General features: G+C 48.0%; 1 protein-coding gene across 2 annotated transcripts in view; it reads left to right on the top strand.

Moving 5' to 3' along the window:
* CSNK1G1 (casein kinase 1 gamma 1) overlaps positions 1–21,338 on the top strand; it is a 65,752-nt gene extending 44,414 nt beyond the window's left edge. Inside the window, exons 7-13 of one of the 2 annotated variants that reach the window (XM_064456937.1) lie at positions 1,315–1,399; positions 3,592–3,740; positions 5,279–5,383; positions 8,776–8,847; positions 9,336–9,443; positions 12,574–12,680; positions 18,063–21,338. In XM_064456937.1, coding sequence (XP_064313007.1) covers positions 1,315–1,399; positions 3,592–3,740; positions 5,279–5,383; positions 8,776–8,847; positions 9,336–9,443; positions 12,574–12,680; positions 18,063–18,117 — 681 coding nt within the window. In that variant the 3' untranslated portion in view covers positions 18,118–21,338. The remainder of the gene's footprint in view (positions 1–1,314; positions 1,400–3,591; positions 3,741–5,278; positions 5,384–8,775; positions 8,848–9,335; positions 9,444–12,573; positions 12,681–18,062) is intronic. The other variant, XM_064456938.1, reaches the window with a different exon arrangement.
* Positions 21,339–21,746: the final 408 nt, after the last annotated feature.

The raw sequence follows: 21,746 nt of genomic DNA, 5'->3' as shown, positions 1-21,746 counted from the left end.
ACATAAGCTTTTGGGCTTGCAAGCTGCTCAGCAGAGTGCTGCTATGGTCAGTGGCAGCGGCTTGCATGATAGATCTTGTTAAGCTGCTTTGTCGCTATCTGTCCAGGGTTAATTTCAGCTTAGCCATATCAGACATGTGCCAGAAACATTGACAACTCATAAAAGCAAAGAAGGATTTTCAAGCATGAAAGTGATTCTGAAAGAAATCAGAATCTCTCCAACTTCAAGTTCACACCTCTTTAATTGTGTGTTATTCCATTACATGTGTTTTTTGTGGCTTAGTTGTACTCATCTGCTTTAAATTAATCCTGTAAATTGTTCAAAAATAATTCCAGGTTTAGACAAGATGCTACAAAATTTCCTCAGTTCAGTGCTGAACTTGATAAGATTAGTTGGCTGCTTCTTGAAATCCTATATTATTTGAGTTCCAGAACAAGCACAGACTCTTCAGCTTCATCTAGAATATGGCATCTTCACTCTGCTAGGTTTCCTCAGCTTACACTTGGTCTGTTGACAGAGCTAAAATCTTGAGAGAACATCTTATGGTGCTAATTGTGCTGCTGGCAAGTCTAATTGACAAATTTTGAAATTGAGGCAATAAAACCTGTTCTTAGAGTGCTGACTGGAGCAGAGTTCTCTGCTTCAAGAGGGATTTAGGTGGGGAATCTGACTGAAAATTATTTCATTTTCTTGATGACCAGCTGTTTAATCAGCGCTGCCTAAGTGATAGACACTTTGGGGGTGAAAGGAGTGGTGGTATGGGAGTAGCATGGGATTTGGGAGAAGTGTGACTGATGTAAACTAGTTATCTATGTGGTGGCATTCTATTATACACAGTAAAAACCCAGCATGCCCAAATTGCCATTGCAATTTATCTACTTTTAGAGTCGTTTATTAAGGTGTTGAGGTTGCCAATGGCTCTCTCTAAGCCTAGGACTGATGTGCAGGCATAGTATATGCATCTTTATTTTCTTGTCCCATGAAAGCTTCCCTATACAGTCCTCAGGACTGGGCTGGTAAGAAATTAGCCTTGTAAGACACTGAGAAGTGTCCTTCCTTAAAAGTACTGAAAGTGTTTTGAATGTGTCCTCAGTCATTCTTTGCCAATAGCACGTAAAATGTATAGCGAGAATTACAACAGGGTAAGAGAGTGTTCCTGCTAGTGTAGTCTAGGATGCAGTTCACTTAAAAGTAACATCTTGTGATACCACCCAGAATCAGTATTAAATACCTTGTTTTTCTTCCCATACAGCATGTCGTTTATCACATGGTTCAACTCTTTCTCCACAACTGTTTTGTCTTTGTGCGCTACAGGCTGACACCTTAAAAGAGAGGTATCAGAAGATTGGGGACACAAAGAGAAACACTCCAGTTGAAGTTCTCTGTGAGAACTTTCCAGGTAAAGCCCTGATGGGACCATATGAGCACAGTTGGAGGTCAACATACCTTGTTAAATATGATGATTATGAGCTCCTCTGGCAGAAAGTATTTGGATGGTGTGTATTCATTTAGTTGTTTCTCAAGCTGGCAGACAAGTGGAGCTGCTGCTATAAATTGGCGGGGCCTGAGGGCTTGTGGCTGTTGCTTAAAATGAGCATAACTCTTCTCATCAAGGAGGCTGGACGATGCTCAAGTGCCACATGTTCCTGCTTTGCTTCTCGGCTTCCTTCCAAAAGAGGGCCTCCTTATTTCCCCTCTCTCAAGTGACGTGTTGGATCTACTGAGTAAATTCTGTTCCAAATGGAAGGTTTCACAGGTGTTAAAACTGCAGGTGGCCAACATAGAAGATGGGATGGTGTGCCTGTCCTTGAATTCCACCTTCTGATAGCAGTTTTAAGGAGAGTATTACTAAAGATGTGCTTCTAGACAAGCCCAACACCCTTTCTCCAGTTAAACAGAAGTCCACCTTGGAGCTAGGAAAGCTCCAAGTACAACTCCGAGTACAGAGTTGAAGTCCCCCCCAGGTACCCTGTGGCCTTCACAGGGTGGGTTTTTTGGTGTGGTTTTTGAAATCCTGGCACCAGCGAGAGAACCCAGGTCCCCACGATCAGCCCCATTCCTGTAGAAGCTGTTGTGTCACATGGCTCTTTCCCAGTGTGATGGGCAACAAGCCTAGAAGGAGATCATTGTTCACTCAGGTCATGCTCGTTCTGCAGATGTATTTGTATCCAAAATCCACACAGTTCCAAACAGAACAGCTTCAGGTTGGCTGTTCTCATCTTTTTCCCCAACACTCCTTCCTCAGAGCTGGCCATACCTGCAGGTCTGGGCTGAAGAGAGATGAGAGAACTTATTTTTATTCCTTGCTCACCTGAAACCTGTTGGTCCTCCACCTGTCAGAGATACTAGCAGAAAGGAGATTATCTTTCTTCTCCTTTCTTTCCTCTTTTATCTCCATGTGACGTGCAAGCTGCATACTACAGAGTTATGTGTCAATAAGCAATATTTTTGTTAGCTAAAGGCAAAAACCATGCTGGTGTTATCGGTCGTACTGCAGCACACAGACCCATGCCTTGTACTGAGCTCTGCTCAAACATCCTACCTTGTCTTAGGCATGAGGCACAGGAGAGCTGGGAAGGGGCAGGACATGAGTTACCACGGCTCAGTTCTCTGTGCGTGCAAAGCACAACCCAGATGCAGGAAAGCAGTTGATTAGCTTAACACCAAACACTCTTCTATGTGTGCCAGGTAAATTAATGTTGGAGCCTCCCCTTAGAAGTCTTGTTTTGAATATTCAAGGCTATGAGTGAGGTAATGACGCTGGGCAGCACAGTGCTCTGGGCAGCCAGACCCTAGTTGTTGCTGGAACTCAGGGGTGCCCACCAACATCTCCTGCTTCCTTCCCCAGATGAAATCACTGTGGCTGTTTTAAACATCTGTGTGAGCAGACATACATGTGAGCATCCTGTTGGCAGGTTCAGTGCATTGGCATTTATTGTGCAGTTCATTTTAGTATTTGTTTTTATACAAATGTATAGAGTAAAAGTAGCTGCGGAACTCAGATTTGAGGTGGAGCAGCAGCTCTCTGGAGCAGAAGTGGGACTTCCATGTTTGCTTGAGAAGTGTTTGAATTGATTTGCATGGTGGACTATTACTAAAAACTGCTACTTGAATAGGAAAAGCCAGAGATAGCACTGGCAGCCCAGACAATTCTCTCACAGCGTGATGCTCAATGCTAAAACACAGACCTTCGTTTATAACAACTCATTCAGAAGATTCAGAATAAAAGCAGACTATTATTAGGCTTTGGGCAGGGCAGGAGGGCTCTGGAAAGCTGAGTGAGATTTACCTAGCAATAAAAGACTGTTGAGTAGGCCACTGAGGCTGAAGACTTGTTGGATATCCTCAGCTTCTGTCAATCTGCATGGCTCAGCTGAACTTAGCGGAGCCTGGACAACTCATGCCACTGGTGATCTGGCCCTCAGCCCAACTTTGAGCACCAACTTTGAGTGTAGCGCCATGGGAAAGCCTCACTGGAGTTAATTGAAAGGCATATTTCCAGTGTTTGTATTGCCTCTGAGAAGCTTGTACGTGATGGAGCTCATGTGTGAGCAGAACTGACGCTGCTGCTTTTTTCCCCTTTTCCAACAGAGGAGATGGCCACGTACCTCCGTTATGTTCGGCGATTAGACTTCTTTGAGAGACCAGACTATGATTATTTACGAACCATCTTCACAGAGCTGTTTGAAAAGAAAGGCTACACCTTTGACTACGCCTATGACTGGGTTGGCAGGCCAATTGTAAGTTGTCCCTGCAGAATGCAGTGCCTTTGCCTTGCCTTCCAGGTGCTGCTTCGCCACTACCTGGCTCTCTGTTCCTGATAATCTCAGTTAATGCCAGTGAGCTTAGGATCAAATCTTTCACTTCTGTTCCTTAGCTAACATGGCCTCAACATAGTGAGATGTCCTGATGTTCTGTTCAGGGGGTTCTTGCAGTGCCTTGAAGCTTCCCTAAGGGACAGAAGGCCCCTTCCCACCTCTTTGGCCTTGCCCTGGTGTGGCATTCAAACCTGACTTTCACACTTGTGGCAATGAATATGACTAGACTTAATTTCCTCTAGTCTAGCACAGGATTTGAGACCAATGTCTAAAGACATCCCTCTTAAAACAGGAGGAGCATACTTCAGCCTCTTAGTGGTCGAATTCTCATTGAGACGTACAGGAGATCTAGGCAGGGCTCTGATGGATGCTCAGTGAATAGTAACAGCAAACCAGTTCTGAGCTGAGTTCTGAATAGGGGCTTACTCTACTCCAGGGGCTGAACCAGCTCTTTATAGCACATGGCAATGAAATGTGGGAGTAACCAAGCTCCATTTAGCAGCTCCAGATGGACCATAATTGTGATCTCATTGCTTCGCTTGTATTGTTAAAAGCCATTTATACTCAAGAAGACCTTGGCCAAAAGATGTGTCATGGGAAAATCTGATAGAAAAGTCTAAAGCTCGTCCGCTGGCTGCCTGCCACTTGTGTTTTGTGTCGTTCTGCTGATAGCCTTCTTGCTAATGGCCAGTCATGACACACCAGTCACACACAGTGGAAAAGGCATCTTTCAATTAATCGTCACTGGTGCCAGATCGAATGTTTTCAGCACTAAACTTGGTACCATTACTGGTGATTTACCATGCCAACTATATTTAGCATTACCAACATTTACTGTGCCCAAACCAGTTCATCTTCATAAGGCACCATCCCTTTGTGAATCATGATTTTTCTCCTTATTTTTGTTTAATTACAAAAGCAATTGATAAAAAGCACCTTATAAGATAAGCATGCTATTGCTGACAACTGCAGTCATTGCTATGGAGATTTTGATGTTGTGAGCAGGGATTAGGGCTTTAGTGAGAATAGAACAGATGAAGCTTTTATTTTAACATGTCCTGTTTCTATGCAAGCCTGATTTTTAAAAGTGGCAAGACAATGAGATGAGGAAAACAAGTCTTTATATTTTCAGTTATGATAGTCCTATGTGAGACACATTAGGTGTGATCCAACACTGATACAGATACCCAACTATATCTTCTTAATTAATCTTTATACAAGACACTTGGTGCTGGTGGCCAGCATCACATCACATGTCCATCAAATCACAGGGGTTTTATAGCCCTGGCTGTAGCTTTCCTTGGTTGTTGTCGGTACCTCTGGGGAGTGTTTTGATGTTTTCCTGCTTCTACCTGTGTGCTGGTTTTGGCCAGCCTGACAAGTTAAGTTTGTGCACGCATGTGTTGACAGAGAGGCATACTCAGCATTGGCTTCATTCTAAGGAATGCCTTGTTTTCCAGCCTACTCCAGTGGGATCCGTTCACGTAGATTCTGGAACATCTGCAATAACAAGAGACAGCCATGTCCATAGGGATCGACCATCGCAGCAGGCCCTTCGCAATCAGGTGCGTTGCTCACAACTGCTTTGGCAGTGCCGCATTGTTTGTCACCTCTCTGAATTCCTCTTCAACCAGAGAAGCAGAAACCGCATGCCATTAGAGGTGGCTGCAGCTGATTCTTGCAAGAATAAGGTCATGGCAAGCACAATTCCTGCTTAATTTAGAGATTATGATTTGAGCAGAATTTTGCCAAAGCAACAGGTTTCTGAAATACTTTATTGGCCAGTGGAATTCCTCGGGATCAGGAACCAAGTGGAGTACGATTTGGAATGGGTAATTTTTTCTGTAGTTTGTGGGTAAGCTGTTAACTCATCTACCTAGGCTGGTCAGACTACCTGACCTACCTGGCCAACCATGTTCTTCTGGGTGCTTTTACTCATAGCATGTGGACCATGGAGTAAACCAACAGTTGTGGCAATGGCAGCCTGTCCCCAGATGCCCTCCTCCCATGAACTGTGCAGCTGCAATAAGGATGTGTGTGTCCTGTGTACATGCAGTATATCCTTCTCCTGGCATCTGGTTCACGGCTTGAGCATTGCAGAGAATAAAGGTCTGCCAGGGTAGGGTCCCTTGGGGAGGTTGGGCATCATGGTCTGGATGAACTGCCAGTTTTTTAATTCGAATTTCCACATTTTTTCCTTTCTAGTTGTAATATTTTGTTGGTGTTGAGAATTTGGATTTTCTGTATTAACAGAACTGATCAGAAGTTCAGTAGATCTCCAACTGCCGGCTCCTAGCTAGAGCTGTTGGTGCTCTTACTTCCCAGTGAGTGGTTCTGGGCTCATTCTGCTCCTCTAACCGCTGTGTGTCGTCCTAGCTCCTCATCTGCCGTCTCTGCTCCCACTCAGCTCGCACAAGCTGGGGTTTGTAGGTGCAGAATTGAGTGTGAGATGTAATAACTATCTGGGCTCAGCTTTCCTTGTTCCATGCAGCTGGGCTCTGAATGGTGGAGCCGCTAATGTAGACTAGAATCCATCTAAAGCTGCCAGCTACAATCAGGATGAATACACCTCGTCAGAAGTGCTGCTTGTAGGAAGCTGTATTGTTTGAAGCACGTGTGCAGTACTGTATTTATGCATGCTGATTAGTGTGGACTGGTTTGTGAGTACTGCTAAATAATCTGCTTTAATATATTGCCTGATTAATGCATTAACCCCCTTCTTTTGGGTGGCAGTCTGTAGCTGTCAGCTTTGACAACAGACCATTGTGCCATGTACGTATGAGGCATCTTGTTTTCTTTAACGGACAATGACGCCTGGCTTCATTTTCAAGCATGTTAGTTTACAAATTACAGTACAGAGCCCAAAGAAATCTGTCCTGTTCCAAAAATATTATGCAGGCAGCCTTTAGTCCTCATTCTTCTGAGCCTATCAAATAGTCTTGATGCTGTATTGCATGGCAGCTTTTGTAATTTTTTTTTAACCTAACCATTACTTAGGATGCTGAATAATTTAATATTCCCAATATGCAGGGAAAATCAGCTTCTTCTCACCAAAACATAAACAACTCTCCTCCAAGGGATGTTCCTTTTAAGTGTTGAGCAAATGATTTATCTGAAGGAAAAATTAGAAAAAATAAATGTCTAGAGCAGTGAATTGGAGGCATAGGTTTGGGTCAAGTGACTGACTTGATCTCCAGATTTAACTGCTTTATTTTTGTTCCTAGGTATAATAACTGCAGGTTTTCTTTTATTTGGTTTCCCAGTAAAGACACTGATGAGGGATTGATCTCCTTCTTGTAGCCTTTCCCCCTAGGAAGTGCACGTACTTACTGTCCATCAAAGATGGGTGAGCCCTGCCCCCGTCTTTAGGTGCCAGTTTTGTCTTGCAGTTTGGTAACTGGTAGGAGGGTGATGAGTGTTGGTGGGAACCTGATGCTCTCAGATTTCACAGGCATCACTTCCTCAGTGTCCTTGCTTGGGTCGCATTTTGGGCATCTCAGCTCAAACCTACTTCAGAACCAGTTTGTCACATACTTGGCTGTAGAGCTAAAAGATAAACTTCTGGCTCGTGTGGCTTCTAGAGCCTTTCTTAGAAAGTGCTTCCGGGCTCCTAGGCAGAAGGGTGCTTCTCCTAAAATTGACATAGCATGGTACGACTCCATAGCCTGGGCTAGCCAAACGACCTGATGGTGTAGTCCTTTGGAAGTGGCAGCACCCAAGACCTGTCGTCTTCTAGCTTTTAAAACCTGCATTTAAATTCTCCAGTTGTTCATAATCTTGTGAACTGCAGCCATTAAAAAAATGTTCTGAGGGAAATGCTTCTCCTTGGAATCTCACCAAGTACAAAAAGTGTAAGCAGTGTCTGAGGCTGACGGGAAGAACATGTAATAAGGCTTAATAGGACAAGACTGGACAAGACGACCTCTAGGGAAGCAGTACCTATGAACTGGATTTGGTGCCTGCTCAGAAAGAGGAGCAGCACTGTGGGTCACTCCGGAGGGAGTCAGAGGTCACCTGCAAAGGGAACAATAGCAAATGTTTTATAAAATGCTAGGAGGCTTCTTTTTTTTAGTCTGCTTCCCTTTGCATGTGCTCCTGTTCTAGCTGAGTGACAATCTACTCGTTAGCATAGAAGTTTATTCAAAGATTTCCCCTCCCCTCTCCTTTCTTTTTTTCCCTTTCCTTTTCCTTTCTTTTTCCTTTCCCTTCCCTTTCTCTTCTTTTGCTTTCTCTCTTTTTTACAGTGGCACTGAGCCCTGCGGCTTCTCCCTTGCTCAGACCAGGGCTTGGGCTCGTCATCCATGGAGTAACACAAAGTAGTGCTGGGGAAAGGCAGGGCCCTTTGGTTAGCTCCTTCAGCTTCACTGCTGATAACCTGGTGGTTATTCACTTGAGCCTCTTGTTTCCTGGCCAGGTCCATGGTGTCTCTGTTCAGCATCCCTCCTGCGAGGTGTGTGTGCACTGAGGGGACTCTGCTGCTTTGCCCTCTCTTCTTTCAAATTTGTGCTTCACCTTTGAAACATTTGCTTAATTTTTTTTCATATTTGAAACATTTTTTTCACATTTGAAACATTTGCTTTTTCTTTTTTTTTTTTACGGTGTCCAGACAGACACTTTTTAAATGTGTCCCATCGGTCTTCAGGCTTGACTACATCCTCTCCTGTTGGCCTGAAGCCAACTCAGATCTACCTGTTCTTCCTACACTTCCTGGTCTTAGGGGAAGTTCCTCCAGCTGGTTGGTTGGGTTTAGGTGCACTGAGATCCTCCTGGGTCTTAGGTGAATGCTGGATGTGTTGTCATCAAAGCTGGGTGACCTGTGAGGAACTTCACATGCAAGTGCAAAGTGGTTCTTCTACTAAAACAAATAAAATTCTAATAATTTAATTGCCTGAAGTTTGCATCTGTTGGGGATGAAGAAGAAACTATTAGCAAAAGTTTCTTATCTACTTTTCTGCAGAAAACCAAAAAGCCACCAACCCTCTCTCCAGTCAAGCAGGTGTGGTGGATGTTTCCTTCTGCACTGCACAAGGTGAATCAGTGTGTGGAACTGGCTTTTGGTGAAATAAAATGTGGCTTTGTTTTCTGTTGCAAATTTGAGTTTAAAAATATGTATTTTAGGGAGGTCAAGCTTGTGTATCCAATCTTGCTGCCATGCCAAGTGCTCTGGTGTGTAACCTGACAGGTGTGGTTAAACATACTGTCAGCGTGTTTATTTCTATGCTGAAACTCATGGAAATGAAGCCGTGTAAAGAAATAACTTCCTGAATAGATCTGAGCTTTCTCTCCATTTAGCAGCTAGAGGAGAAGAAATCCACTCCTGCAGTGGATTACTGCAGATATTGCTGAAGTAAAGTATGAGGTGCACTTGGTAAAGAGAAATTTTAGCCCAGCTAAAAGTTTAAATGCCTTGCTTTTTGCAAAGAAACTAACTCACTAACAAAGGCCCTTTTATTTCTTCCCCTTGTTCACCTTTTGCCCTCTCTTCTGTTTCTCTCATGCTTCTGAACTTGTGAGCAGGCATCATCAGATCGCCGAGGGGAGTGGGAGATCCAGCCAAGCCGGCAGACAAATACCTCTTACTTGACATCTCATTTGGCTGCAGATCGGCACGGAGGATCAGTACAGGTACTTCTTCCTCTTGATGTGGACGGCCTTGATGTGAGAATTTTTGTTAAATCCCCTGAATTCTCCTCTAATTACAGTAACATTGTAGTCAGGAGAGCAATTTCACAGGCCAGTTTGGTCCTGTCTTGTATGTAACACTCAACCATGGTTTTGTGGGACCCAGGCTGTGATGACCAACATCATTGCTGTTACCATTTCAATGAAGCTTTTCCTCTGAGAGCTATTTTGAACTCAGACTTGTCAAACTGAACACAGAAAGGAGTGTATATTAGCAGGTTTGGTCTATAAAGCACCTCTCTATCCCCACCTTGGGGATGCTTTTAGGTAGTAAGAAGCAGCTGAAATAGGGTTTGTTGCATATAAACCCCACAAATGTTAGGAAAATAGTCAAACTGTTCCAGTTCAGGCTTGATAGGTGAGGTTCTGGTCAATTTCCTGCTGCCTACTAGAAATCTAGGAGTGTCAGGCTGGAGAAATGCACAGCGGGTGGCTGACATGTGTAGGCTGTTACAGCCACTTCTCCCTCCAGATGGGGAGGAGACAGGCTGAGCTGTCACTGCAGTTGCAGGGTGTGGTGATCCTGTTCTCCTGCTCCCCGGTGCATTTACATTTTAGTTTTGGATACAGCGGCAGACCAGCACAAGCGTAAGGGCACGGTGGCTGCAAGTTGGATCTTTGGGTGATTGCAGTGGGGAAGGTGGCTGAGCAGAGGATGTGTGACAGTGCCAGACAGCATTAAAGGTGGCACTACAGCTCAGTTTTTAAATTCCTGAAAAGACTACTGTTTATGAAACCATACCTACCTCTGGTTGTCACTCAGGCTCACTAAGGGAGTTTCTGGCACTACTGCCAGAGTAGGATAGCTGGACGTGCTAGAGAGAAGACACAAGAGTCATTCAAGCAAACAAGAACTGTCTAATATTGCTGGCAAGGTGAACTCTTTGGCTGAGGTTTGCCCGCAAGAGCTGGCTCTAGTGCTGGACACAATACTTTGAAAATTAGCCAAATGGCAGTTAGTGCCTGGAGTGGGACAGAACTGAGCTGAGGAGATGGGAAGTGCAGGGTGCCCCTAAGAGAAATGCAGATTAGGTTGAAATCTTTACTTATTCCTGATACTTGGTTGAATTCAATCTTTTTTTATTTTTTGCTTGATTAGTCACATTCCTGTTTTCATTTAAAGATATTCTTCTGACAGCAGATAAATTGAAAGGTAAGGAGGAAGTAATGAGTGTACAGCTTTGATCTCAGGCATGAGCAGACAGTAAACTGGAGAAGTGTTCATGGTCAGGTTGGACAGGGCTTTGAGCAACCTGATCTAGTGAATGATGTCCCTGCCCATGGCAGGGGCTTGGACTAGATGATCTGTAAAAGTGCTTTCTGACCCAAGCCATTCTGTGATTCTATGAATTCAGCACTCCATAAGTACAGAGTAGGTGTTTTTATTCATATTTTTTATGTAAGAGGAATGGTTTCCTTGCGCAAAGGCAGCATGGGCTGTGTCGCCCCATGAACAGCGCTCTGCCAGAGTAGCAACAGCAGTAAGGCAGTCCTAGTCTGAATTTGACCAGGAGGGTTGCCTACCTGAGCAGTTTACAAGCCTGTATGTGTCACCATAAACATTAAAATTCTGCTTATCTGCAGTCAAGAACAGGAAACCTTCTGGTGTGCATGGCTGCTGGGCTGCAGATGCTTAAATTATTTCTTAACAGATGCGCCAGCTCATGCTGAGCCCTTGGGAGGTCAGTAGCTTCAAGTGAACCCTTCCTTTAAGGCAACAGTTGAATTTGCCACATCAAAATTAAGTGGCGGCATGTTAAAAAAAGAGGAGGAAAATCAAAGCCTTTTGTAAAATGAAATTTTAACAAATAGGTGAAGGAAGTGTGGGAAGATCACTGGGAATAACACAATTAAGTGGTAGTGTTTTGCAAAATTTTGTGGGAAGTGTGAGGGTCTGGAAAACCTGGGTGGGCCTACAGTGTGATGGGTGGGGTGTGAAGAGCACCCAAGGGGTTTTCACTCGAGGAGAGCCCTGAAAACCACATGAGCTGAGTCCGGACCTGTCTTGGCAGAGACTGGCCATGGGACCTGGTCTGCAGAAACAGCAGTAGCTGGTAGAACTTAAGTATTCAAAACAACCATGGATAGATGCACTTAATAGCAAGGTGACATCTGCTTCAGTGGCTTCCTTCCCTTCACCTCTGGTGGTTAGGTCATCCAGAGCTACCAGGAATACTGGGTAGCACCCTGACCCCTCACACCGCCCCGCCCCGGGCAACACCTCCTCTTACCTTGTAGAAGGGTAAAGAGGTGGAGCAGAAGGGGAGCCACGCATCGTTACAGTTCTGGACCAGGAGCAGCTCCAGGTGTTCACAGCAACGCACAGGAGCCTGTCCTAACTTCCAGATGAAGTGCAGAAGGGCCAGCCACAATTCGGTCCCATACAGGCTTCTTTGGTGGTTGTTGTGGCAATAAAGCAATGATAAATTATCCAGAAAATTACATGCTGTCCTGGCAAATGCAGAGCTGCTGTCAGCTGGGGATCTGGATGGTCATCCCTATAACGGAAATGCCAAAGTAAGCCATCATGTCAGCTGTGAAGCAAAAAGAGATGAGAGACCATATCAGTAGCTTTCAGGTGAGTACATAATTCCAGGAACTGGCTGTGTAAGGAGCGAGGCTCTGGTGACTCTGGAGTGACTTCTTTCCACGGTACTGGCAGGAAAGAGGACTGAGTCTCTCGCCTGTGAAGGTGTCAGGAGAAAACAATCAACATAATACATTTTGTTTGTGTGTATAGGGCTGTCAGTCTTCACACTAGTGGCTCTGCCTCCCAAAGTGGCGTAGCCTCCCAAAGACACAACACCTGTGCTGGGCACAGGAGTATGAATTAGTAACACACAGTCCCCTGCCTGCTGTGCTGCTCGGGATGGACCAGCTGGTCTTGCCAAACCAAGCACATCATTCAAAGGTGTCCAATGAATCTGAGCGCCTGCCAAGAGGGTGCAAAGAGACAGGAGCAAACAGAAGTTATTTGCAGATTTCCCATTCCCACAGCATCCCTTGTCCAGGCAGGTGGAGATGTGTCACATGCAAGGGGGCTTCGTTAATGGGGCGTTTATTTGTGTTTCAGGTGGTTAGCTCGACCAATGGGGAGCTGAACGTGGACGACCCGACGGGGGCACACTCCAATGCACCAATAACAGCACAGGCAGAGGTGGAGGTGGTGGAGGAAGCTAAGTACGTTTGCTTTACAACCAGGCTTTCCACTGGTGTGGTCATTAATCCTCCTCCTGGGAAATGAGTGGGGATGTTTAGCCATGATGAAATACTCAGTGCTTGTGTCCCATGCCCTTTTCCTTGCATATTGCTGCTTTTGTGCATGGTGCCTTCAGTGCTGCTGCTGCTGCTGCTGCTGCTTCTTTTTTACACTTGTCAAGGGTGAAGAACTTAACTCTTACTCAGAGCATGTATCGTGAGGTAGACAGTAGCACAAATACCAAAATAACATGAATTGATTTCAGGAATCCCAGTGAGCTTCCCCTGTTCCAAAAGGAGAACGTGCTGTACTCTCATGCTGAGAGTGTAGGAGTAGCTTGAGCACAGCTTGGTGAAGAGATTGTTGCTCTGGAAGTCAATGGTTTATTTCTGGCTGCAAGAAGTGGGTGCCAGGTATCTGGAACGGTCCTAAAGTAACTCTTGCAGGGACGGGTAGTTCTGTCTGTGAATTCTGTTGTTCCAGCCCAATGGCAGCCAAGTGAGAGAAACCAGAAGCAGCCGCCCTGCTCGTGGGGAAGAGTGTGCTCCCTCTAAGCTGGCCTCTCCTCTGTAGCTTGCGGACAAGATTGAGAACTGACATACAAAGTCATTGCTTTGACCATATTGGCCTCCTTTGCACATGTGCTGCATCCAACACCATTACGTCACTTTTTGCACAATCCTCAACACAGGACTTTCTTGCTGCCTCTGATCTAGACCAAGGACCCTTGCAGGTCATGGTGTAATCCTGACACTCCCCGTGCAAGGGGTAAATAGGTCCCGGGGCTGCCTTTCACAGCTGGTAGCTGCCCAGTTGCCTGGTTATAATTTGACTGGCTGATACTGGTGTCACTTGTCCCATGTCATTTGTCTCAGCCCTTGTGGGAACTTCTGTTAGGAATGGTTTGTGGGAGGGTGAAGAGGAAAACTGGCAGGCGTGAGAAAGGGTGTGTTGATGGAGAAGGTCCCTAGGTGTGTGTCAGTCTGAAGCCAGTGCTGGTTGTCCTGAAGGTCTTCTGCTGTCTGTTCCTCTGTCCCTTGGGAAGCACTGTGCGTGACCTTGCTCGCTGGTAGCTGGCCTGGGCGTGATCCTGGTAGGAACATGCCTGAGCACGAGGGATACACTTTCTCCTCCCAGTCAAAGGAACGAACCTTGGTTTTGGTGCAGGCTCCTCATCAAGGACAGTGGGGTGGGGGAGATCTTGAGATGCAACTTGCAGATTGGGCAATATTCCTCTTAGATATGGGTAACATGGCCTGCAGAGACCACCATTTGGGCGTCACAGGCTCTTGTGATGGTCACACCGAAGTGGGTTCCCCTGGGCACGCAGCTTGAGGTTGCCCCTAAGAAGGACAGGGCAAATTGCCACCCTTCACAGTTCTCAATACAACAACCCAATGCAAGGAAGAGCCAGCTTTTAAGACGTGAACACCTTCAGCCTGTTCCTGCAGCAAGGCCAGTGTCCAGACCCCACACCCGTGTACAGGGGAGATGTCAAGACAGGTGAAAAGGAGCGTGCAAGGGCTGTGCTGCCCAAGCCATGTCTTGTGTGACATGTGGAGCTATTCTGTCTCCCTCCAGCCCTTGTTTGTGTGGTCCCAAATTGGTTTTGGAGGTGCTGGGAATCAGAGCACGGGCTGCTTTGCACTGATAGGTTTGGGGTATCTTGTAATTCCCAAGTGTAATCAGCTTCATTCCTCTTGCCACAGGGAGGGCTGGCCTCATCTTCCCTTGCATCCGTGATCATAAATCCCCTCAGATAATTGCGGAGGGCAAAGGACTTTTGGATTCTGCTCTGCAGTAAAGTGGGCCAGAAAGAGCGAGAAGGAGGTGGAGCTGGGGCTCTGTGTGCTGAGATGAGATGCACTAGCAGAAAGGCCTTTCCCTGGCAGGCCCAGCAGGCAGAGGAGCTGTGCAAATGCTTCTGCTTTGGGGTACGCTGGAGATAAGCTCCTGATCCTGGCTGTGGGTTTCACTGAAGGGCAGGTCCCAGGTGTAGATCCATGATCTGGCCCTTCTGCCACTGGAGCTGCAGGGGACAAGAGCAGATCCCTCTCCCAGTGGGCCTGAGCCCCCTTCTGATCCCAGCCCCAGATAAAAAGCTTGTGGGGCCGGTGCCTTCATGGAAAATAGGGGGTGTTTGTCAGAGGCCTCAAGACCCTGGAAAACGTGGCAGTTCTCAGGGGCGCCACAGCAAGAGCAGAGGTGGTATGAGGGCTGGGGGTGGGCAGTGGGCAGGCATGGTGTGTGTCTGCCAGTCTGCACTGCATGTTTGCATGGCTGCAGTGACATGCTTTCATCCCACCTCTGTGAACTAATTGCTCTTTCTTCCTTTCTGTGTTTTTTCTCTACACTCTCTGTAGCTGCCTGAAAATGCTCAACTTGTGGTGAGTCCCTCTCTCCAGTCCACATGCAAGGGGGAGCGGACCAGACTAGACTGGGGTTGGCAAAATCAAACTGACCAAACCCTACAAAGGCACAAAGTCAAAGCCAACCCAGCGCTGTTTTGATTTTAGGACTGTGCTGAGGACCACATGCAATATTGGGGAGGGTGTGGGCTATGTCTGAGTGGCCACATTAGGCCGAGCAATTCGGCTGATCTCCGAATTGATGGATGCAAAAGATGGATTTTATTCCTTTTCTATTTGGCTTACCATCTCCCCCAAACTGTTAATGTCCGTGAGCAGATGATGTCTAATGGAGTTGGGCAGAGTCGGGACCAGGCTTGCCAAGCACCTTGCAGGAATTCCTCACACAGACGGTTACAAAGGGAAAACCCTGCGCTGGGTATCGAGGGGAGGGGCCCAGTCACTTCCTCAGAGTTTCCTCTGAAGAAGCATGGGCCAGGGCTGGATCATTAGAGAGGATGGAAGGACATGGCTGTGGAGTCCTCATCAGTGACAAAGCCCCGGCTAGAGCCCCTGCTTGGAAGGGGTGGGTGGGAGATGGCTTCTTTCCAAAAACCCTGCAGCTGCCAGCTGAGGGTGCAAGTGAATTGGCTTCTCCAGGAAAGGTGGGGTGGAGGGGTTGGGATTAGCATCGGTCCAAGCCCAGCTCAGGCAAATGTACAGCTTTATTGGGGTTTTGAAGCTGCAGCTGTAACGTGTCCTTCAAGGTGTCCCGTGGAGGTGTTCCCCCCCCCCTTGCCCCCTGGGGAACCCACATACCCAGTGAGTGGAGGATTAAGTAGAGACTCAGATAAGGAGTTTGTAGGTCCCAGGGAGGGCTGATGGGTAGGAATCACTACAGAGTGAGGTGACAAAGCCTGTGTGTGGCAGAGAATGTCCTTGTTGGATGGGAGACTGACCGCCTCTGCCCTGTTCTCCATAGGCATTGCCTCCAGTACCTCTGGCATCTCTGGCTTCTCTGTATGTCATAGTCTGGGGCTGTTCTCTTGGGCATTGTCTGCATGCAGAGAGATCATGTTCTGTAATTGTCAGCCTGCCTTATTCTTTTATTTTGGTGTTTTGCCTCTGCCTGTCTGAACTGCCAGGACTTCCTTTCCTGAACCCTTCCCTGGACCTCTGAGTAACAGTCTAAAAAGATAGTCACAACAAAAAACAGCCAGAAGTCAGACAGTTCCCTTTGTTTGGTGCCCAAGGAAATGAGTGCTGCTCAGCCCTCTTCTTCCCTTACCCACTGCATGTGAAATCATAACTCGTGCATTTTCCATCCTCTCTCCCCATAATGTCACCCCCCCCTTACTCACCATTGTCCAAGTCATGAAGGGAGGTGGCTGCTGTGGGAGAGAAATACTGCAACAGGTTAAAGCTGGAGAGGGTGGCAGATGGCCTGTGGCAATAAAATGCAAGGCCAGTCCTGGGCTGAGGGGGTGAGAGTGCCAGCCATGCGCAGGTGCCTGGGCTGGGTGGTGCTTCACACAAGGACAAGTGCTTTGCATTTTCTCTCGGCTCACCTCCAAACTGGGCCCATTTAGGAACCTAAAGACAAATTATATACATTAAACTTCCCCTGGCCATTAGTCTGTGCAGGCCAGAGGGACGTGTGGTGGGAGGTGGCCCTCCTCTTGTTGTGGCTGTTTGAGCTCTCCATGTTGTAGGGGATTTTGGTCTCCCCAGCAGACAATCTGTGCTGGCAGGCGTGGCTCATGGCAGGGTGGTGGGCACCCATCACTTTTGCACCCCGTAGTAAGGCTCAGGCATCAGGGGGCAAGCACCTTCTGGAATGCAGGTGAGAATGAATCTGTTCCTCTAGCTCTGAGGGGATAGAAGTGCAATTCTGGCATTTCAGAGCCATGAAGGACCCAATGGAAAATAATTTGGAGAAGTTGTTACAGTGTTTTTGAACGCTTTTAGTCTGGCTGTTGGTAAAAGATGCTTGTAGGAAAAAGTGGTCTTTGCATACTCACATCTGCTCTTGCTGCTTAGCCAGGCATCCCTTCCACCAGCCTGAAAAAGTAGTCTTCCAGCATCACGTGGCCTTCTCTGGAGATGGCTGTAATGGCAGAAGGAGAAAGACATGTAGCTCAGGAGCAAAACTCACAGAGAATAACCATGTTTCTTCTGTGCAGAGGATTTCTGACAGTGGGCTGAGGATAGAAAGGTAGATATGCCATAAATGGCAAGTGATTCTGTAGGAAGCCAGCAGGACTAGAAAACCTGGGTGACTGCTTTCGGTGAACCCCACAAGTGAAACCACCATTTGTCACGGTTCAGCTGCGATGGGCATTTTTCTCCTCACCTCAGCCTCCACTATCCATCCTTCTTGCTTCCCTTAATCCCTGGGGCGCTGCGCACCTCCCTCACATTGGATGGGGGAAGAAGCAGGGGTTCTGCATGTTGGCACTGAATGATTTATCCAAGGTGGAAGCTCTGGTTATCATGAAAGGTTCAGTAAAGAAACCTGGTCCCTGAGCCAAGATCTCTTTGGGACTTGTCTTTTTAGTGAACAGTGGTGAAAGCCGTGTATCTCGTAGCTGGGAAGAGCAGCCAGGGCTTGCTGTCCCAGTCTGCTTTCTCCGGGGTATGGACAGAGGGAGCAGAACATCCTGGATCCTTGTTTTACTGCTTCCCCAGATGGAAAAATTTTCCTTCCTGTGTTCCTGCCCTAGTCGAGCCTCAGGAGGGAGACAGCCGGGCTCCTGGCGCCAAGGGGCTGTGCCCCGCTGTTGCCTGCAGCCTTTGGGTGGCAGGACCCCCCACCGTGTGGCTATTTGCCTTTGCTGGTCCACCATCCACCAGCATCTGCCGACCATCCCACAGAACGGCCGATCTGCCTGGGCCTTGGGCCGGGCGTGCGGAGGTGCTGTTGCATGCCGCTGAACGGAGGGAAGCCTGGGGTGGCGGGGGACCTGCCTGGGGTGCTGGGCACGGGGCTAACTTGCCTTGTTCTTTGTGCCCCAGGTGCTGCTGCTTCTTTAAGAGGAAACGGAAGAAGACGGCTCAGCGTCACAAGTGACCGGTGCCTCCTGGGCCTTGCAGGAACCACCGCACCTGCAGCTCCTGCCCTGTCTTACTGGAAGGGGCTTCTCTTTAGGGGGGAGGAGGAGGCATAGGAGGAAGAGAGAGAGGAAAAAAAAGTGACATTTTAAACCAAAAAGAGAAGAAAACGTTTCAAAACAAACCACTCTGGGGTGGACCTGCTGAATGGTCTCCCTTCTTCACTCCAAGCCTGAAGCTCCTTTCGGGACCAGGACTGTGGCTGGCTCAGGTCTTGGTCGCCCTGGGAGGGGGGCTGGCTGGCTGACCCTCCTTCCCGTTGTTTACGGCGAAGGCATTGTTCATGCAAACCTGAGGACTGTGCTTAGTTCCTGCTCACTTTCCTCCCCTCCCTCCCCTGCGCTCTCTGCTCCTCTGTCCTCCTCCCTCCTTAATTCAGTGAAGGCTCGATTGCCTGTCCAGAGGGCAGGAGAGTTGTGTGGAGAAGGGCCTGACTGCTCCAGCAGTAAGAGACAGGTTCCCTTTCCGGCTCCTTGGGAACAGTTACACTGTAACCTACAAGCTGTGAGAAATTTGCAATCTACTGTTCCAGTTAGGTTTTTTTTCCCCGCTCCCTTGACACCTCCCTCCTCTGACAGTAACAGAGCAATGTGGATTGTTTTAAAGAAGCTGACGTCGTTGCACTTTTTATTATTTTTAGCATTTACAGATGCACATTGTATCTGTGGATCTCTGCATGGCCACGCGGTGCCAGCACAGACAGACATTCAGCTGGGAAGATGGTGGGGTGCAAAGAATGCCCTTGAGTGGGGATGTCGACGACATCCACACGACCTGCGTGCCAGTCTGGGGTTCCCAATGCCCGCCTTGGGCCGTGCGCTGAGGAAAGCATACTTGAATTTTCAGTCACCCTTTCTAACTGCTGGTGAATGTCCCTACCATGGTTTCCTACACCGTACCTGACCCAAGCGGCCAGGAGGCATAAGGCCGTAGCCTGGCCTTGGCAGGAGGGAGCGGCATCAGCTTTGCTGGGCTGGAGGAGTTTGAGCTGGCTTAGAGGTAGATCTGGGTTACAGTAACTGGGAGGCAGCTGTTTCCCAAAGTGTTTCTCAATGTGGGCAACTGGGCAGCCTTTTCAAATCCCTCCGGTAGGGTGGTTGTGAACATGTACCTTCTGCGAGAAAACGTTAGCAGGAGCAAAGCTTCCCCAGCCGGGGAGAGGATACTTCGCTGCCTTAACACTGATTTCATCTCCCGATGGTCAGATATGTTTGACTGGAATAGCCTTCACGTCCTCTCTGCGAGCGTGGGTCTGGGGCACATGGGACACCATCCCACCCTGCAGGAGAAGCCACGGTTCTTGTGCACCACTTTTGAGCCAAACCAATAGCTAGCAAAGGGCTTGGGGCGCTTTGCATGTGTGTAAAAAATAAAAACAAAAAAACAAACAAACAAACAAAAAAACCAACACAAAAATCTTGCATCCTGCTGCAGTGTTTCCAAACTCACAGGAGGCCGCGGCTGCCTGTGGGTTACCATAGACGTGGCAGGGCTGGGGGTGAACTCAAGCAGCTTTTTGGGAGGAAGTGAATAGGTTCCTTGTATATTGTCTTTCCACATGTGACACCTGACCAGGCTGGGACTGTTCACTTGAGGGACTTCACTTGTCATAAACTCAGGCCTGGCTCACCCCAGAAATCCCAGAGAGCATGAAGGGAGGAAAGGGAGAGACTAGATCTCATTATCTTGCATTTTTTTTAATGATGATTTGCATAGCTTGGAGTTTGCAGAGTGGCACTCCTGGGAAGTTTGGTTCCCCTGGCTGGGCAGAAGCAGGCTTAGAGGGCAGGAAATCATCCTAGGCAGGGAACTTCTGGGCTTGCTCTTTGTGCATCCCTAAAGCAGGCAGATGCTGGTGCAGTGCCAGGGTGGAAAAGCCTCGCTTCCTCACCAGGATCCCTGTAAGGTGTCTCTCTGCCGTTCTCCACTGCATTCTCTCCATGCCTTATCCCAATGAGTGCAGCTAGGAGGCACCAGGAGACGTGTGCACCCCCCTTCTTGTTCTGCAAAGCGCTTTCCTTGAGCCACACCATGGGCTGGGGCAGGAAGGGGACCGCTCACCTCCTGCAGGTGCGTGCCGGGGCGCTTCGCCCTCTCATCCCCTCCTGCCAGAGGGAGGATGGGGACCATGGCTGCATTCCACCCTTCTCTTTCCAAACTCCTCCGCTGCCCGTGGCTTCCAGACGCCTGGTGTCTCTGGCATAGGCGTTCCCCTCTCTGCTGTAGGAAATCATGGTTTGGCGTCCTGTGAGGGGGGGAAAGGGGCACAGGTGCTCCTGAGGGAGCGGTCCTGTCCGCTGCAGACGGAGCTGGGCCCTGAGACACTTCTGTTGCTGCCCTCCCAAGCCCCACTAAGTGCCTGTCACCAGAACTCGATTCCTTCTGCATCTCCTGCCATGTTTGGTCATTCCTTGCTGCCTCTGGTTAAGGAGCAGCTTGTAGTTGCAGCATATGTAAGTGTTTGCAGGGTGAGGGAGGGTGGGAGGGAAAAGGGGCCATCTCAACAGTTTTTGTTCTTAAATGTTGGGGGGTTTTTTTGGATTTTGGTTTTGTTTTTTTTTTTAAAGTGAATGTATTTGATTGTTTAGAAACTTTCCTGACCTTGTTTTTAAGTGGGTTGGTTTTAAAGCTATTTCACGGTGACCCACTACCGCTTCTCTCTGGAGATACGATGTTCTTTTAATCCTGCGATGATGTGTTTGCAGGGGAGGACTGTCCCCCCACGGCATGCTGGTAATGCTCACTTGTACCAAGCCCTCTTGCACTATAATCGTACGTTGGACTCTTCAAAAAGGCAAAGATGTGGGATGGCTTTTTTTTCTTAAAAAAAAGCAGGTTAACAGCAAGTCCTGTGCTTGAGGGAAACCGCTGTCGCCAGGGAGCTCAGAAGTGACTAGGAGCCACAAGCCAGGCTAAGCCAACCATGCTGTGGTAGGAAGCAGGGCATTAAGCCTAGCTGAGCAAACTCTCCTCACCAGAAGCTGTCAGCAGCTGGGAGACCCCCGGGGTGCGAGGGGAGGGCACTCAGGCCCACGCGGCAGGGGGCACCAGCACTGCTGGCCCCCCGATGTAGCTCTCCCACAGTGTGGCCCACCAACGTTGCGATGCAGTCTTCTGAGGTATCAAGTGAGATTTTTTTTTTTCAATAAAACATTGCACTGCTGCATTGTTCTCCATGAATAGACGTATTTATTGCTTCTTCCTGACAACATCGCTTGTATTTTCTTTTCCTTTGCTACCATCGGGCACTCCTGGTACCCCTCCTCTCCTGTAAGAAGCTTGGAGCCCTCCTTTGGGGAGACAGTGCACAGAATGGGATCTTCCGGGGCCTTCGCAATGCTTTGCGCCTCACTGCCATGGATGGTTCAGCCCCACAGACCTCGGCCAAGGCACAGTGGCACTGATTTCTCCCCGTACCTGCATGTTCCTGCTTCAAGCATCCTGCATAGCAGAATGGCTAAACCATTGATTACTTGGAACACAAAGATGTGAACCACCCCAAAACGTGCTGTTGCGTGGTCCCTGTGCTTCTGGAGTAGCATCTACAGCTGCTGCTGTAAGCATCAAGCATGCCTTCCCCAAGCAGAG

This window comes from Phalacrocorax carbo, chromosome 7, assembly GCF_963921805.1.
Source record: "Phalacrocorax carbo chromosome 7, bPhaCar2.1, whole genome shotgun sequence".
NCBI lineage: Eukaryota > Metazoa > Chordata > Aves > Suliformes > Phalacrocoracidae > Phalacrocorax > Phalacrocorax carbo.
This window is presented reverse-complemented; position numbering and strand designations above follow the sequence as displayed.